Source organism: Eubalaena glacialis, chromosome 13 (assembly GCF_028564815.1).
Source record: "Eubalaena glacialis isolate mEubGla1 chromosome 13, mEubGla1.1.hap2.+ XY, whole genome shotgun sequence".
Lineage (NCBI taxonomy): Eukaryota > Metazoa > Chordata > Mammalia > Artiodactyla > Balaenidae > Eubalaena > Eubalaena glacialis.
In genome coordinates, this window is record NC_083728.1 from 27,402,831 (window position 1) to 27,420,580 (window position 17,750).

Consider the following 17,750-nt stretch of genomic DNA (forward strand, 5'->3'; position numbering starts at 1 on the left):
ACAGGGCTGGGAGGGCCTGCATCACCTTTGGTGGTCTCGCTGTCCCGAATCATGAAGGAGCCCAGCACATTGCCAGGGACCAGGAGTTGGCGCTCTGCATCCTTCCGGCTGATGCCCTTGAAGAACCACCTGGAGGGGAGGGGCGTGCAGCGTGTGAACCCGTGGCCGACAATCCTGGCCGGCTCTCAGCGCTCTTGCCCGGCACCAGGATTCTGAGGGCCTGGCTTCCTGCGGGATCAATTTTACTCAGATTCTTTTGGGGAAAACAACCATTCTTTTAATATTTTAACATTAAAACAGACATTTTACCAAACTGGTGAATCCAGTTTGCTGAGGCTGAAACTTATGCAATTTGGGGAGCTTTCCTCAAGAAAAATAACACAGCGTTACAAATACAAAATGCTCGTGGTCATTCCAGCACCACCCAATGTGAGGGATAAGCTTATGAACAGAAAGATTGGGTGGAAAAATACAGCAGTCTTAACCAACTGTGGTCAAAATCTTACTTTTGCAAATTTCACAAGAACATTTGACCATCTTTTCAGGGTCTTGGAGGCGCATGTGAGAGAGGGCTGAGCTTTGTTACTGCCACAGTTCATCCTCCTCTGTGGATACAGAGTGAATATAAAGTCGGCATGCATTTCTAAGCTAAAATGTGAGATTTCAAATGATTTTATACTTGGGACCACATCCTTGGACCTTTTCTTCATACTCCCTGGATGTTTGGGATCTTGGGTGGAAAAATTCAAGCAGCAGCAACCAAAACCATTCCCTGAGGAGTAGTTCATGTGCTGTGATGGAAAAACCCCAGACCAGAGGTCAGCTGGCCTTGACCCTGCCACAAATCTGCTGTGTGACTTTGAGCACGTCACTTTCCCTCTCTGGACTTCTGTTTCCTCTGCTATCAACTGGGGAGACAGACAGCTGACATTCATCAAGTTCTTGTTATTCACCCAACAACGCTGTGGAATCATTGCCTTTATTATCCCCACTTTATAGATGAGGAAACTGAGGAACAGAGAAAGCAAGTAACTTGCCTGGCGTCATATAGCTAGGAAGTGGTGGGGGCAGGATTCAAAGCCAGGCAGTCTAACTCCAGAGCCCAAGGTCTTAGTCACCATTCTACACCTCCCACTTGCCTTCTTTGCTCTCATTTGGTAAAGTAATTAATGCCATGGTAAAATGTTCAAGCAATGTTAAAGGGTACAGAGTAAGAGCTATCTCCCTGGCAATTCTATCCCTAGGAAGTTATCCCACCGATCTTGCACAGGGAGAAGTGACATATACACAAGGAGATTCACTGCAGCACAAGACTGGAAGCAGCTTAAGTGACCACTGGCAGGGGATAGTGGGGCATCTACGTGCCAGACGCTGCAGCTGTGAAAAGGAGGATACTGTAGGTGCTGTACGGAAGAGCTGAACAAAAGGAGCAGAACAGTGTGTGTTCAATCTACCACTTGTGTAAAATGGAGGGAGAGATATGTATTTTCTTAATCAAGTATAAAGCATTTGGGAGGACGTACAAGAAACTGGTTGCTTCTGGAAGGGAAGTAGCTGGGTGGGGATAGGGTGGGAGGAACACTTTTCACTCTTTATTCTATGTCCTTCTGCACCATTTGCATTTTGAAACATTTGAAAATATTGCCTATTTCAAGGCAGATGAGGAAATAAGATCTCATCCCACGCTGATTCCAGTGCCCCAGCTGCCCTCCCCAGAGGCAGCCTCTGTGAGCAGTTTCTTGATGCAGACACAAGAACCCAGGAGTGTAAGACTCACATAGGTATTTAGGTCAGTGGTTCTCAAGGTGGGTCCCTGGACCAACAGCATCCGTCTCACCTGAGAACTTGTTAGAAATGCAAATTATGAATCAGATAATCGGGGAGTGGGGCCCAGAAACCAGTGTTTTCACCAGCCCTCTAGGTGCTGCTGATGCACTCAAGTTCGAGAACAAGCCATTTAGGTTATCACCTAAATGATAACTCACCAGAGATGTCCTCTGCACCCAGCCTTTTCCGCTTAACAATTATGTTGCCTTTAAGGAGTAATACCAGCCATGCCTCTTCCAAAGCTGCTGCGAGGTGAGGCGTGGCGCAAGGGTTCTGTAAGTGCTCAGAGCCCTGAGTGGGGAGAGCGCACGGACGCCCCAGCAGAAAGCCGAGAAGGATAGAGAAGCAGCCAAGACCCCCTGCAGCAGGTAGGGGGTGTGCTGGGGGAGTTCCAGGACAGAAGGTCAGCAGTGGGAGTGGGGGCTTCCTTACAGCCACAGAGGGGAGATTTCAAAGGGCAAAGAGGTTTCATGGGCACTAAGAAAGGGGTGACTTTAAGATGGGGAAAGCCCAAACATTTTAATTTTTAACAGACAGGTATCCCAAACCCTCAATACCATCTAGCCAGAGGGAAGAGGCAAAGGAGATAAAACCATGGGGACCGTCAGGTTTCAACTTTTTGACTGGCTGATTCTGAATTGGATCTATCCCCACCCTATAGTGTAGACATCTTTTTACTTGTCAATCTCACCGCCCACACTGTGAACATCTCCAGGGAGGAAGCCTGCCTGAGTCACCCAGTATCCCTGGAATAGGGCTGGGGGTACAGTAGGTGCTCAACAAGTGTCTGTGGGATGATTGGGTGGATGGATGGATGGATGAAGTCTAACTATCTATGTTTTCAGAGTCAAGTAGGACACAAAGAGCCTGCAGTCAAGAATGATGGGTTACAGGGATCTCCTTGAGAGTGGGGGATGTCTCATGGACTCTGCAGCCCCCACCTGGCACAGGGCTCGGTGAGGCACAGGCACATGTGTGCTGATGAGTCACGTGAGGGGTGACCGGCCGGGTGTGGGCTGGCTTGCCTCTCAGAGGATGCTCCTCGGCACAGCCGTATACTTCATCCAACAAATATTCATTGAGCACCTACTGCATGCCAGCCTGTGCCGAGGATGCAGCAGCAGACAGAAAAGGTCCCTGCCCTCACGTACTCTCGTTCTAGTGCAGGAGGCAGACAGTGAACCCGTGAACAACCAAGGAAACAAGATCATTTTTGCTAGTGAGAAGTGTCTAGAAGGGAGTAAAACAGGTTTCCATGAGAGAGAGAGAGTCTCAGAGGGGACCTGCTTGAGACCGGGAAGGCCTCTCTGAGACTTGAAAGGTGAGAAGGAGCCAGCCAGGCAAAGAGCCCTAGGAAGAGTGTGCCAGGCAGGGGAGACAGTGAGTGCAAAGGCCCTGAGGCAGGAGCAAGGCTGGCTTTGTTCATGCTTCCTTCTGGAGGGCAGGGAAATAGAATACTCACTCCTCTGTCTCCAGAGAGTTGACTCGGGCAACGTAGTTGCTTGGGATGTAGCCCTCTTTCCGGGTAGCCAGGGATCGTGCTCTCCACCACTCCCCAGATCTGAGGGGCAGGAGGAAGCAAAGGGGTCGGAGGGCAGGAGGACCACTCCTGGTCCTCTTGGGCCCCCCAGCCTTGGCCTGGAATACCCCCAACCTCAGGAAGCTGGTAGGGTGAGGGGCAGGGCCACTACTGTCCCAGCCCCCAGCCTTCACCCCGTGATTAAGGTAAATACCTTTACAACAATCCCCACTGTGCCTCTGAGGGTCCGCCCAGGGCTGGAATCAAGCCCTGTCCCTGCATTCATAGTCCTAGGTCTTTGGCCTCACTCTTATTCCCTGGACTTGTGGCCTTGGCCTTATTAGCCATATGTAAGGTGGCGCCCTATGCCCATGGCAGACTCACAGTGGCTCATTGGGGCTGAGAGCCAGAAGGAGTGGGCTCAGGAGTCTGACCAAGCATAACCAAGCATAACCTTGGGCCCCAGGACATACTAGACACTACATCCACTGATGGTGAAGATGGTAGGAGATTGGAGGTAGCAAGCTCAGAGATCCATGGATTTCTGAATGCAAAGTCACCTCAGTGGGGTCTGGTCCATAGGTAAGGCTGAAGCTTAATCATAGGAGCCCAAGGAAGGCTTCCCTGAGAAAGCACTTTCTACGGTCCATCCTTGCCTGGATGTGCCATTAGCAAGTATGCAAGCTCCTTTACTGTGGCTGTAAGCCAGGTTAACAGCAAACTCTTCTTCCTTTATTACGATCAGGTTCTCATCAGTCATTTACACCCTAGTGTAATATAGTTTATCAGGTCCTTTACTGAAGCACAAGAGAGCATAACTGAGTATTGGAGATAGGTATGTCTTAGAGGGGAGTGGAATGGGGACTCACTCTTCCAGGACCACCATCTGGTCCCCCTTCTGGAAACTGAGGTCTTCATGGTGAATGGCGTCGTAATCATACAAGGCAACCACAGTGATCTCCTCAGAACCTGCTGGGAAGAGAGACATGTGGGATGGTGAGGCTTTATCTGAGCACGCCCACAGTCCTGGGTGTTTCCCACCCCAACACCTGGCACCCAGCTCTGGACCCCTTGATGTGTCTGTCTCGTGATATAAGTAAGCATCTTGCCATGCCGGGTGCGATTCTTGATTTTAAAGCTAACGGAGTTTTGTTCATGTTATGAAACAACATTATAGAAAAACAATAGCCTGTACTAAGTACTTTGGGGGAAATTTATGGGATTTTCAAGAGTGGTTTTGACTGTTTGGGATTTTTGCCTCAAGCTCTGACTGAGAACCTAACCTAATCCGCTACATAACACGACTCCACTGCATGTGCTTGCCAGCTACTTACCCTCTGTGGACCCTGGTGGGTTGCTGTTGCTACTGTCAGGCCACTGTGGGGAAGAAATGGGAGAAGGGGATGAATCCAATAGTGTGTGTGTAGCCATGGAAGGTCTGTGTCAAAAAGGATATCTCAGCCCCGTGAGTCATGGGAGGAGGCCCAGAGAGGGCTGGGAAGTGCCCAAGGTAACACAGCACATTAGGGGCACAGCCAGCACAAGGATGCAGGTCTCTTGGGTTGTAGGCTCTGCCTTCAGCCTTGGACGTACTGCGGGACGTACTTGTGTCTTCCCCTCAACATACAGTGAGGGGCTTGGTCCATATCAGTGTTTTCCAAGCTATGTTTGAAGAAACCCTAGGTCTACCAAAATGGCCCACGAATAAAGGCTCCACTATGTATGTGAAACAACCTAAGTGTCTGTACAAAGGGGAATTGGTGCCTACACTGTGGTGCTCTAAGCAGCCCTTATAAGACGGAGGCCGCTTCATTCCTGACACAACGAGACCTCAAAGATATATTGTTGAGTAAACAAAGCTAGTTCTTCAGAATGGTAAACATGATACATTGGTATAAAACACATACTCAAACATCCTAAACACTTTCTGTGGACACATACTGTACACATGTGAGTGTAAATTCATGGAAAAAGGTTTGCAAGGTTCCACGCCAAACTGACAACAGCTGATACCTCTGAGGTAGGGTGTGGTATTTCTAGGGAGGGGGGCATTGGTCAGCAGAGGCTGTAGCTTTCACTGAAATCTGTGATTTTTATTTTCAAGGAGAATGAATTTGTGTGTTACACACATAAGTAAACATTAATTTAAAGAAATAGGTTTGGGAAACACTAAGAAGTATATCCTTTTTTGGGGAGATTCACAAAGCCCATTACAAAGATTTAAAAAGGCTCTGAGTCCTACAGGGAAGGAGTGTTTGGCCCAGTGTTTTGCAAACTGATTTGACCTGAGAAACTGACCTTTCTCAGTTACTAACTTACTGCTGAACCAGTGCTCTGCATGAGGGGAACAATGAATGGCTGATAATAGTGTCCCTTAAATCTGATGCTCAGAGAGAACAGCCAAAAACTGGTGGGAGAAAATCCTCTGCTTCCCACTGCTGACAAGCCAGAAGGCCTCAGAGAACCTGAGAACCTGGAGCCCTGGCCACAGAAAGGGCCCAGGGCCATGCAGGCCAGGTGAGAAGCAGACCTGGGAGTGACTTAGGGTTTAGGATGTCAGCTCAGGATCTCGTGTAACCTCAGGCTGTATTAATAGATGTCAAGTGCCAGAAGGAGGGAGGTGAATATTCCACTCTTCTCCCATTTCCATGTGTTTGGGGCAGGACTAAGGGGCAGGACTAAGGGGCAGGTATGTGATCCAGGAGTAAGGGTTATGGGGTAATATGCCTCCCTTCAATACAAGGAAGAACCTTCTAAGGGGCGCCAGGAAGGAGTGCACCCCTGCCTCTGCAGGCAGCGAGCAGAGGCTGTCCTTCCTGGACAGCCTCAGGATCCCAGAGGAGAGAGAACCCAGCCTTGAGTTTAGGAAGACCCAGCTCTGCTGCTTCCCAGCGGTATGAGCCCAGGGAGCCATTTAACCTCTTTGAGCTTCAGTCAGCCTGGCTGTAAAGTAGCGTAACTCCAGCCTCAGTGTTTGGTGAGGATTAATGAGCAGAAATACCTCACTCCAGTGCCCGGAACATAGTAGGTTTTCAAAGAACAGTAATGATTATTACAACTGTCATTGCTGCTCTTAGTACTGTTGTCCCTTTACTAGTACGATTCTTGTAATCACCACTATTACTACTGCTACGGCTCTTCTGACTATCACAACTACCATTACTAGCGGGGCTACTTCTATGGCAACTACTGCTCCCACGACCCCCACCATTGCCACCATGACTACTGTTCCTGTCACTAGCATTTGGCTCTGTTACTCTTGCACCTACCCCTGGGACATTGGAACCTGCACTGCCCAAGTTTGAATCCTTACAACCAGGTGGTCTTCAGTAAGTTATTTAACCTCTCTGTGTCTCATCTGTAAAATGGGTATAGTACAAATTGTGACCTACAAGAGCACTATTGTGAGGATTAAAGGTGTTAATAACAGCAATGCACTTAAGGTAGGGCTTGGTTCATCATCAGCTCTGTAGAAGTGTAAGAGAAGCAAGCAAATAACCTCTGCTAGTATTACCACTTCTCTCATTTACTCTTTCTGCTTTTGTTCCTACTGCTATTGCTGTCATATTCCCACTAGTATTGTTGTTACTGTTATTGCTACCATTGTTATTACAGTTATTGCCATGACGCTGATACTGTCATCATTCCTGTCATTACTTCAACTGCTGTTGTCACTAACCTGCTCACTCATTACTCTCAGTACTGCTTATGGTACTTCCTAGGTGTGAGGCCGGCCATGCCCCCTGGGACCTGGTCACCAGGCTGATGGGCCAAGGCCTGGGCAGTGGGACAAGGAGCAGTGACATCCCTGCCCTGGGTGCTTGGTGCAGGTGTATCCTGGGGAGTCAGGGAGCTGCCGGCGACCGGTCAGCTCCATTTCACCCCAGACTCACCCTGCTCGCCCTTGGGAAAACAGGAAGCAGTGAGGGCAGCTTGGGGCAGCCCCCAGGCTGCCACTGGTCTCCCCTTTCTTCCCCCACTCACCCGCTTGCCCGAGGACGTGGGATCCGGCACATACAAAGGGTTGTATGGGCTGGTGTTGGGCTCTGTTTTTGAGACCTTGTCTCCATCCCGGAGGAACTTGGACTTCACACACCCCATCCTGTGGTAGAGAGAAGGGAGATGAGCCCCGCTTGCTCTGAGCCCCACACGGGGGAGTCTTTGATGCTGGGCTCTAGACCCTCTGTTCCCAGGCTGGCACCCCGTCACCTTCCCTGTCTCCCCTCCCCCTCTCTGCCCCCCTCACCCCACCCTGGCCACGTGGAGCTCACTCTGCCCTTGTCATCTCTGGGCTTCCCCACACCACGTCTGGCCCGCACCCACACAGAGCTGACAAGCTGTCGCAGTCATGCTACCAAGGACCCCTGCGATGGGGAGTTTATTCAGAGAATAAATCGTGATGATCATTGAAATTCAACAGGTGGAGCCTCGGAGCAGAGTGGAGGGGGGTGAGAGCTGCCAGCTCTGGGGTCAGAAAGCCTGAGCTGACGCTTGGCCCCTCCCTCCCCGACTAGCAGCTCACTTACCACTCCCCCTGCTCCCCAGTCTCAGTTCCTCATCAGCGAAATGGGGATAATAATGCAACCTACTCGCCGGGTGTTGGGAGGATGAGAAAGCACGTGGGTGGGGAAATACTCAACACAGAGTCAGGCTCAGAGCAAATGGTAAAGTAAAACTATACTCTCATTATATAACGTTAACATTTTATATTAAATGATAAAGATCAGGTCACATAATGTGGCTCAAACAATCAAGGTCACCATATTCCTCATATCATTTTATAATTGTCTTCTAACAGCTTCCTTCCTTCTTCCCTCCCTCCCCCCCCCCCGCCTCTTTTTCTTTTTTTCTTCCTTCCCTTCTTTCTCTCATGGATTTATTTGGTCATTCAACCATTCATTTATTCAGCAAACATTTACTGAGCACTTTTCTAAACCATGATTAAGACAAGCAAGTTCATGCCCTTATGGAGCTCACTCTGGAGATGGATGGGAGACACAGACGATAAACAGGTAACAAATAAATAACAAGATAAATTCAGTTAGTGAAAAGTGTGAGGACGATAAAAGAGGATGTGATCGGGAACAACTATGCGGGGCCTCTTTACACAGGGCGGTTGGGGAAGGCCTCTCTCAGGAGGTGATATTGGACCTGGGGCCTGACTGACACAAAGGAGCCAGTTATGTAACACTCTGAGGGAACAGTGTTCCAGGCAGAGGGAACAGCAAGTGCAAAGGAATGTGCTTGAAGAGAATCAGGCACTGAAAGGAGGCCAGTGTGACTGGAGATCACAGGCAGGAGGGAGAGGATAGCATGTGACGAGGATGTCCCATCTTGTGAGGAGTTTGGATTTGATTCTAAGGATGATGGGAAACCATGGAAAGTTTCAAGCAGAAGGATGACGGGGTTCAGTGTGTACTTTAAATAATCCCACTGGCTGCTCGGTGGAGTATGGACTTTAGTGAGCAGGGCAGGGAGCCCCGTCCACTGCAGGGGTCCAGGCTTGAGAGGATGGTGGCCTGGCCCGGGGTGGTGGCTATTGAGGGGGTAAGAAGTGAACAGATTCGGGGGACATTTTGGAGGTAGAGCTGACAGACTTTGCTGGTGGATTAATCAAATTTAAAGACACTTAAAGAAAACACTTTTACCTGATCAGAGTCAAAACTTAATTGTTAAAGTGGCAGAAACTTTTTCTTTCTTTTCTCAAAATGTGCACATGTATTTGCTGAGAAGATAGGCTGTGAGCAGCCACATAAGGAAGTAATTGTTTTCCTGATCTCTACACAATCACAATTTTCTTCTAAAGCAGTTAGAACTCAGTTATACTTATCTTGTTAAAATAAACATGTGTTTGTGGCTTAAGAAATAACCCCAAATTCCTAGGTTTACGAGAGTTTTTTTTTTTTTAAATATTCTTTTTATTTACAAGGATGTTTTTTGTCTGGCCTGGTGGGAACTGGGAACAGTTTACCACATCAAGACTTAAGCGGTTTTTGCTTCATTTGCCTTTTGCGAATAAAGTAAGGAACTAATCCAGACTCCTGGAGTGCTAGATCATTATTCTGAAAAATTATTGCAATTAATCAGTGCTTTATAATGTACTTGTATGCATCGAAAACAAAAGCCAATACCTCTCTGACTTGTGATAAATATGGTTTACAGTTGTGGGAAATAAAACATCATATTGTGTGGTTTTGTATGACATACAATTATATTACATTTCGTATATTTTGATTAACTTAAGGGTGTTCTGGGAAGAGCATGGCTGTGTGAGGTAGAGCAGCTCCCTCCACCTCTCTGAGCACCTATTTGGTATGCCTTACATCATCAATTTACATATTCAGCATGGCCACAGGGTCTTGAGGGATGGGTCTCCCAAGGCATGAACATGCATGATCCATGGATGGTGGGGTTCTACCTCCCGGGGTGGCTGCAATCACAGATGAGTTGAGAAGTGTAAAGGTGTCTGCCGCACAAAAAGTGCGACAGAAATGTTAACCATGACCATTTCCGTTCACTAGCAGATGTGGCACTGCCCTGGAGCATAAAGCAAGCACTGTTTGCAAGTCTTTTGGCCTACAAGTTTAGAGATACCACAATGCTCTAGAAGTTAACTTTTTAAAATAGGGAATTCCCATTAGTTCAATTTTTGCACAATAAAGTTTTTTTTTTTTAAAGTGATATACTGGCAGGAGTCAAATTTGCATAAAATGTGATTTCCCCCTGAGCCAAGAGAACCATTCTACTGCCTGGTCTGGAGCAGCCTCAGAAATGCTTATTTTCATGACCACTAGACCTAGCAATGTAACATGAGCCACGTATATAAATAAAAATTTTCTACAGCCATATTTTTTCAAGGTAAAAAGAAACAAGGGAATTAATTTTAAGATGTATTTATTTTTCCCAATATGTCAAAATTATTAACATGTAATCAATATAAAATTATCATTGAGATACTTTATATATATATATATTTTTTCATGCTGAGTCTTCACATCCCAGGGTGTGTTTTACACGTACAGCACATCTCAGCTAGGACTCGCCGTGTTTCACGTGCTCAAGAGCTGTCTGTGGCTCAAGCTACTGTACTCAGCAGTGCAGATACAGAATGCTTCCATCTCTGCAGCACAGCAGAGGCTGGTCTTGTTCATGTCTGTGTCCCTCAGCGCTTAGCTCAGTGCCTCCCTGGCACACAGTAGGAGCATAATGCATGGTTAGTGAGTAAATGCATGCCCAGAGCCCACGCTTTATGTAGTCAGGCCAAAGTAAAATCATCAGGACCTGGTTCCTGCTCCAGTTGGGATGGGAAGACTGGACATACAGAACTACATTCCCAAGAAGCTGTTAGGGATTGGCAAGGACAGTCAGAGCCACGCAAAGACTGCTAAAATACTTATTGAGTGACAAAAGCAAACTGCAAAACATATATAATATCAAGCCATTTTGTAAAATGAATATATATCCAGGTTCTGCTGCTAACATGGTATGTGAGTTTGTTCACAGGAATAACAACTTGTTTATAATAATTGAGCAGCAGGATAATGAGTTGGGTTTTGAAGAATGCGAAGGATTTCAATAAAGATTTGGGGAAACTCAAGAATGTTCCAAAGAAGCACTGACTTTCAAAAAGGATTTGAGGGAGCTTATAATATTAAACCATATACAGAGCACTTCAAGATTCAAAAAGGGTTATGCTACACCATTTAGAAAGGAAAGATTACTGAACCAGAAGCCTAGGGTGCTACTGCTACTGCCATTGGGTACTAGATTTATCTCTGAGTTTCCTAGCAGCCAAGATAAAAATGGGAATTTGTACATTGTTAACATAAAATCCCAGGAAGCATGGCAATTTACTGAGAGAAACAAATATTTTTTGAGCACTAAATTCAAAAAAGAATATATTATGTGGATCATCCTATAAAGGTCACTGAAGAACACAATGAACAGTGATTTGGCAGCAAAGTCTGCTATATGTTGACAAGTAGTTCCCAAATAGATGACGCTGATGTTTGGGTGGGTTTGGAAACCATGGGATGGGGGTGGGGAGAGGGCGAGGGAAGAGGTTTATATATCTCAGGGCTTCTCTGCAGAGTGGGGACTGCACAGCTGCTTGAAGTGAGTTAGAAATGTAACAGAGTGCCTGGCTACTCAGAGTGTGGCCAGCATGAAGACCAGCAGCATCATCGTACCGGAGGTGTTAGAAATGCAATCTCGGGCCCCACCTCCCAAATCAGAATGTGCATTTTAACAAGGCTCAGGTGATTCACGTGATCATTCTAATTGAGAACTGGGCATAGTGAACATTTTTTGCTCTTGGCTTCCTCAGCATCCATCTCTCTTCTGATAACAGTGCCTGGATATTCCTTGGGCACCCAGCTTCTCCCACTCAGTGGGGTTTCAGGGGGCTAACCCCACCCTTGCCTTCAGGGATTGACAACTTGGTACAGGCCCAGCCCATTAGAGAATTCCATGTCCCCCGACAACCAATGGTGCTTGGTTCAGTTATAGGTATGTATGTGATCCTAGCCGAGGCAGAGTCTGCCCTGGGGTTTTGTTGGAAAAATTAGGGAAAAGGCACTCTCTTTCCATAAGCGTTGATGTGGATGTGAATGTAGATGTAGGTATAGATGTGGATGTAGATGTAGATGTGGATGTGGATGTGGATGTAGGTATAGATGTAGATGTAGATGTAGGTATGAATGTGGATGTGGATGTAGGTATAGATGTGGATGTAGCTATAGATGTGGATGTGGATGTAGGTGTAGATGTGGATGTGGATGTGGGTGTAGATGTGGATGTGGATGTGGGTGTAGATATAGGTGTAGATGTAGATGTAGGTATAGATGTGGATGTAGCTATAGATGTAGATGTAGATGTGGATGTGGATGCAGGTATAGATGTGGGTATAGATGTAGATATGGATGTAGAAAACTGGAGCTCTTGGGAGCCATTCTGACATCATGAAGGGAGGGACTGCCTTTGAGTGAAGCCATCGCAAAGAACAGCAGAGCTGAGCAATGGAGACAATGTGATTCCTGAAGACATGTTTGAACACCTGGATCCAGCTATGCCTAAAACTTTTCAACCTCAGAATTTTTCTAATTCATGAGCAAGTAAATTCTCAATTTTGCCCAAGCCAGTTTCAGTTGGATTTCTGCCACTTGTACCCAAAGAGTCCTCACTGATTCTTGCATATTCCTGGGCCACAGTCTGGATTGAATGAACTAGAGTTTCTGGTGATGTAGGCCTGTAATCTGCATTTCTAACAATTCTTTAGGAGATTCTTATCACACTAAAATTTGAGACCAACCAATGTAGTGGAATGAAAACCAAACCTGGGGTCTGAATACTTGGGTTTGGATCCCAGTTCTGCCACTGACTGGCTGTGTAACCTTGAGTAAGTCACTTCCCCTCTCTGAGCCTCATTTCCTTCCCTGTATAATAGAAGGCACTTGCTTCTCAAGCTTGCGGGACAGAGATGTGAAAGGCTTTTTAAAATGTCTGAAAACACATGTTTCTTGTCTAATCTGATTCGAAACCAGGCTCTGAGAGCAGAAGTGGCTTGCCTGGCCCCAGACTAACTTAGAACAGCCGATCCCTGGCAAAGACACTTCCTCAGGTCACTGCTGATCTCCTGGGACCTGAAACCGGCTCCTCGTCCCCTCAGCTTCTGCAGGTGCTGCATGGAAGGGAAATGAGAAAGTTCAGCTTGCTTGGCCTGGCTGCTTCCCATGGTCACCGTGCTGGCTATGGAGGCCTCAGAGACTCCTCCTGAACTCTCAGAGCCAAGCCCAGGTCCTGCCTGTGCAGCCTGTGGAGCAGGCGGGAAATGGTTTTCTAGAAGCTTTTAGGCTCAAGCAGAGGCTTGTGAGGGCTGGGGGTGAGGAGCCCTGGAGTTTGGTCCCACCTCTGCCACAGACTCACTGTGTGACCTCAGGCAAGTCCCAGCCTCTCTCTGGGCCTCAGTTTCCCCAAATATGAAGTGAGATGTTGGGTGATGAGTTCTCTGAAGGGAACAGCTATAGTTCTTTCCTGTGTAGCATCTCCTCCTCCTTCTTCTGACAACAGCTCCCCAGTTTTCTTTGGGAACCACCCCTCCCCCATTCTCAACCCATGGATTGCGGTAAAGCTGACTTCAACCTCTGGCTGTAGGGGTGGGTCTGTGACCAAGTCTGGCCAATCAGACTTGCAGTAATAGAAGTAGAGATGGGCATGTGACTCAGTCCTGGCCTGTGAGAATCATCTGTTTGGCTGGAAAAGAGGCTTGCAGTTGCAAAGCAGAGCCAAGAAATGAAGAAATACAGATTCTCCAGCCCTGCCTGAAGTTGATGTGCTCGTGGACTTTCCAATAACCTCCTTCTTCTGTTTGAGCCAGTTTGAGTTGAATTTCTGCTCCCTTAAACCTCAAAGGGTCCTGCCCAGTGCAAAGGAAATTCTTACAAGGGATTGCAATTCATACTAAAGTGTTAATGGCTTATGGGAAAGACTGCCTTGATAGGAAGTTTTGATAGAAGAAAGTAAAGAGAGTACTAGACCCATTAGAGTAGGTGAGGGTGTGTGAAGTATGGACCCCATGAAGCTGACGGCACTGAAGCCATGCTTAGAAAGGGCCTGGCATGTATTAGGCCCTCCATATATATTTGTGGAATGAATATATTGTGTTCAACCCTCTCTAGGCCTGACCATACTTGGCTGAAGTCAGCAGGACCAGAATTATGAACACGTCTGTCAGATGGGGAAACGGAGGCCCACGGCAGAGAGCGTCCCCAGGTGGTCAGTGGCAAGTAGAGCAAGAACTCAGCTCTCCTGCCTCTCATCCTCCACTGGGTCAGCCTCAGAAGCTGCAGTGGGGAAAGGGGAGGAGGGAGGAGTGACACAAACAGGAAGCTTAGGAAGGCAGACCGCCAGAGGCCCAGGGCTCAAGACTGTCCAGTTAGAGGAAACTTCCCTTCTCGGAATAGCTCAGCCATGGGGGTGGGGGAGAAAGCCTTCCACTATGAGGGACCAAGTCCCTGAAGAGTTTTCAGGAGTGCAGAGCCCTACAGCTCCCTCTTCTCGAGCTCCCTGACTGTCTTCTGAATGAACCAGCCAAACCTCCAAGTGACTGTTATCCATAATGGACATTTAGGGGTCGCCCTTGTCTCCCCATCTCTTCCCTTTTCTGACCCTCAGCTTCTTTCTGATCAAGAGCTCAAAACTTTGACTTTGCAAACAGGAAGGGACTGGAGAGACCTTTGTTTTACAGATGGGAGCAGCAGCCCCAGAGAGGGCGGGTGTCATGCCCTGGTTTACAGAAAAGCAAGTGACAGAGCAACACACTGAAGAGGAACTCGGGCCTTTGGTCATTTGCCTCACTTGGTCAGAGGGTTGGCTCTGAGATGCATGTGTTCCATCCACTTGTTCCAAACATGTAGTAAGTTTTTAGCATGTTCAATGTTACCTCTGGGTCACCTGGTCAACTCCAGAACTCAAGGGCACTTGCGAGTCTCCTTAGAATAATACTATCTTTAAGGTAGGCAGGGGGCAGGGAAGTTTGGAAAACATAGGATGGGATTTGAAGCCAGAAAGAGCTGGGTTTGAATCCCCATTCTGCCTCTTACAGATAAGTGAGCCTTTAAAAAATATAAGTCAAGTCATGTCGCTCCTCTGCTTAGAACCTCCTGGGGCTGCCATCTCACTTGGAGTAAAAGCCCAACTCCCCTCCATGGCTGGCAAGGCTCCATGACCTGGGGTCCCCTCAACCTCACAGTCCTGTCTCCTCCAGCCCTCCCTTGATTTTTCCATTTCAGCCACACTAGCCTCTTGCTACTCTTCAACTCACCAACCATGTGTCCACCTCAGGACCATTGCACATGCTGCTTTCTGCAACGTTCGTCACCCAGAAAGCCTCTTTCTCTTCATGCAGATCTCTTTGCAGATCTCACTTTCTCAGAGGGGTCTTCCCTCATCGCCCTGGCTAAGATAGGAACTCCGCCCCCAACTTCCATCACTTTCTGGCCCCTTCCCAGCTCTATTCTTCATGGCTTTAACCACCACCTAACGTAGCAGCCAAGAGGAGGGGCCTCTCAGATCTCCAACTACCGAGATCAGGATTGACAAATGGCCCCAGCTGCTGTGCTTTGAAGAACATCCCTGTTGCCATGGGCTGCTCCCAGCCAGGGACTGAGTGTGGCGGGGATACTGAGGCAGGCCCGTGCCAGGGGGACCTCTGACGGGAAACTTTGGCTAAGGGCTCTTTGACAGCCTTGCCAACCTTCCTTAGAACTTCCCTGCAGTCTAAGACACTTCCACCTTCCCTTCCTTGCTTCTTCTCTTCCTTCCTCCCTCCTTCCTTCATTTGGAGTCAGACGTGCCTGCTATCTGATGGCTCTCCTAGCCTCTCCTAGCTTCTCCCACAGGCATTCCCTCTAATCAATTTCTTGCACATCTAATCTCTCTGAGAGTCTGCTTCTCAAAGGGCCTGAACTAACACACCTATTGTTACCTGTGGATGTATCATCTGTCCTCCCATAGAAAGTAAGATATATGAGGGTAATGATTGTTTGGTACATGGCTATATACTAGTGTGCAAAACTAGGACACAGTAGGTGCTCAATAAATTCTTGAGTAATTGAACGAAGCGCCCTTTAGCTGCCAGGGTGCCCTAGATTTCCCCATTTAAACAATAGTTACAAATGTGTGTTTAAACTGAGAAGGACTCTCCATGTTTGTTTATCTCTGCCTGGAGAGGAACAAAGTCTTTCCTCCATTGAAGCTGAGTGGAGGTGGCCCCCTTCAGAAAGGACATGGTGGCCAGTTCACCCCAGGGGCAACTTTTCACTTCAACCTCCCAACATGCTCCGAGGTCAGCTGCCCCCAAATCTGTCCTCAGCAAATGGAAACTTCAAAGCTAAAAAAACACATCCTCTGACCCTTTTACACTTATTTTTTTATAGTTGACAGAGCCTATTCTTTTCTGTTTTGGTGGGTATGTGTTTTTGTTTTTAAAATTACCTTTCATCACCTAGTAAAACAATACACCGTCCTTGTTAAAAATGAAAACAAGGACTTCCCTGGTGGTCCAGTGGTTAAGACTTCACACTTCCACTGCTGGGGACTCGGGTTTGATCCCTGGTCGGGGAACTGAGATCCTGCATGCCTTCGCGGGGTGGCCAAAAAATTTAAAAAAAGAAAAATTGAAAACAATACAGCTAAATCTAAGGCACCCTTGGAGTAAGGCTTGTAAGGTACCCTTTACAGGCTCTCCACGGCCACCCCTCCCCCCTCCAGGTAGCCTCTGCACGTGCGTTTGCATACATGTACTATATCAAAGAAGATGCTGTCGGCGCTCTGCCCCATAGCTCAGCCCTTCACCATTTCCGAACACTCGCTGGACGTCCAACTGCTAGCACCTGCATCTCTTTGCCTAAGAGATTTCTCTGTGGCCCTTGGTGCCTGCTCTGCCCTTGAGCTTGGCAAGTGGAAGTGCTAGAGAATCACCATCCCTCGGGAGCAGCCCTCGACCAGTGGCTGACAGGAGCCGGCGGATAAACACCCCAGTTCCTTTGCCCCTCAAGCACGGTCATCAGCTCCCAGTGGAAATGAGCTCCAGGTGCCCACAGTGGGACTGGCTTGATAACACACCTTGCTTGGCTGCCTTCTCTCCTCTGTTTTGCTTCCCCGCTCTCCTACCAGGGTTTTCTGGGATCTGCTCCCAAATAAACTAAATAGTAAATGCATTTGAAATCTTTTCTATGGTCTGCTTCTGGGGCAACTCAATCTGAGACTTATATACCCATAGAAAATATGGAGTATCATTTTTTTTGCGTGTTAACATCAAAGGAATACTGTTCTGCATGAATCATGAGGCAGTATTCTTCTTATTCCCATTTTTTAGATGAGGAAATTGAGACTCAGAGAGTGAAGGAATTTGCCTGATGCATCACAACTTGTATGAGGCAATGTCAGCGCTCAAACTCAGGTCTCCTGTGCTCTGTCTACTGTGCTTCATTTCTTTGGCAGAGTTGAGGGAGGATCTCCTATTCTCTTGGTTGCACCTAAGTCTCCTGGACCAAAGGATTTCATGGTGATGGTGGGAGCTCGGGCAGGTGTCATAGGGCAGGATTAGGAATGCAAGCCCCAGTGCAGTGCCATCCACAGGGTGTAGCATGTGTGGCCACAGCCACTGCCAAGAACAGGGCACATTTTACGTTCAAGCAAGGATTTCTTCTGTATCATTACCCATGCCTCTGAAAGTACACTAAAACTCCCAGTCCTGAGGTGGAGGAAACTTGAGAAATGGGATGGGGATCAAAGTGCTGTGAGGGTTTGCTTAGAAAGACAGAGGCTAAGAGAGATTGTACTACTAACTTTCTGTGTGACTTTGGGAAAGTAACTTACCCTCTCTGGGCCTGACATTTCTTTT

At 47.6% G+C, this 17,750-nt stretch overlaps 1 protein-coding gene across 1 annotated transcript in view; it reads right to left on the minus strand.

Annotated features, from left to right (window-relative positions):
- Window positions 1-17,750, minus strand: part of HCK (HCK proto-oncogene, Src family tyrosine kinase) — a 39,541-nt gene that overhangs the window by 17,779 nt on the left and 4,012 nt on the right. Inside the window, exons 2-6 of the mRNA XM_061209993.1 lie at window positions 7,331-7,448; window positions 4,681-4,723; window positions 4,216-4,315; window positions 3,290-3,388; window positions 26-129 (exon numbers count right to left, since the gene is read on the minus strand). Coding sequence (XP_061065976.1) covers window positions 26-129; window positions 3,290-3,388; window positions 4,216-4,315; window positions 4,681-4,723; window positions 7,331-7,447 — 463 coding nt within the window. The 5' untranslated portion in view covers window position 7,448. The remainder of the gene's footprint in view (window positions 1-25; window positions 130-3,289; window positions 3,389-4,215; window positions 4,316-4,680; window positions 4,724-7,330; window positions 7,449-17,750) is intronic.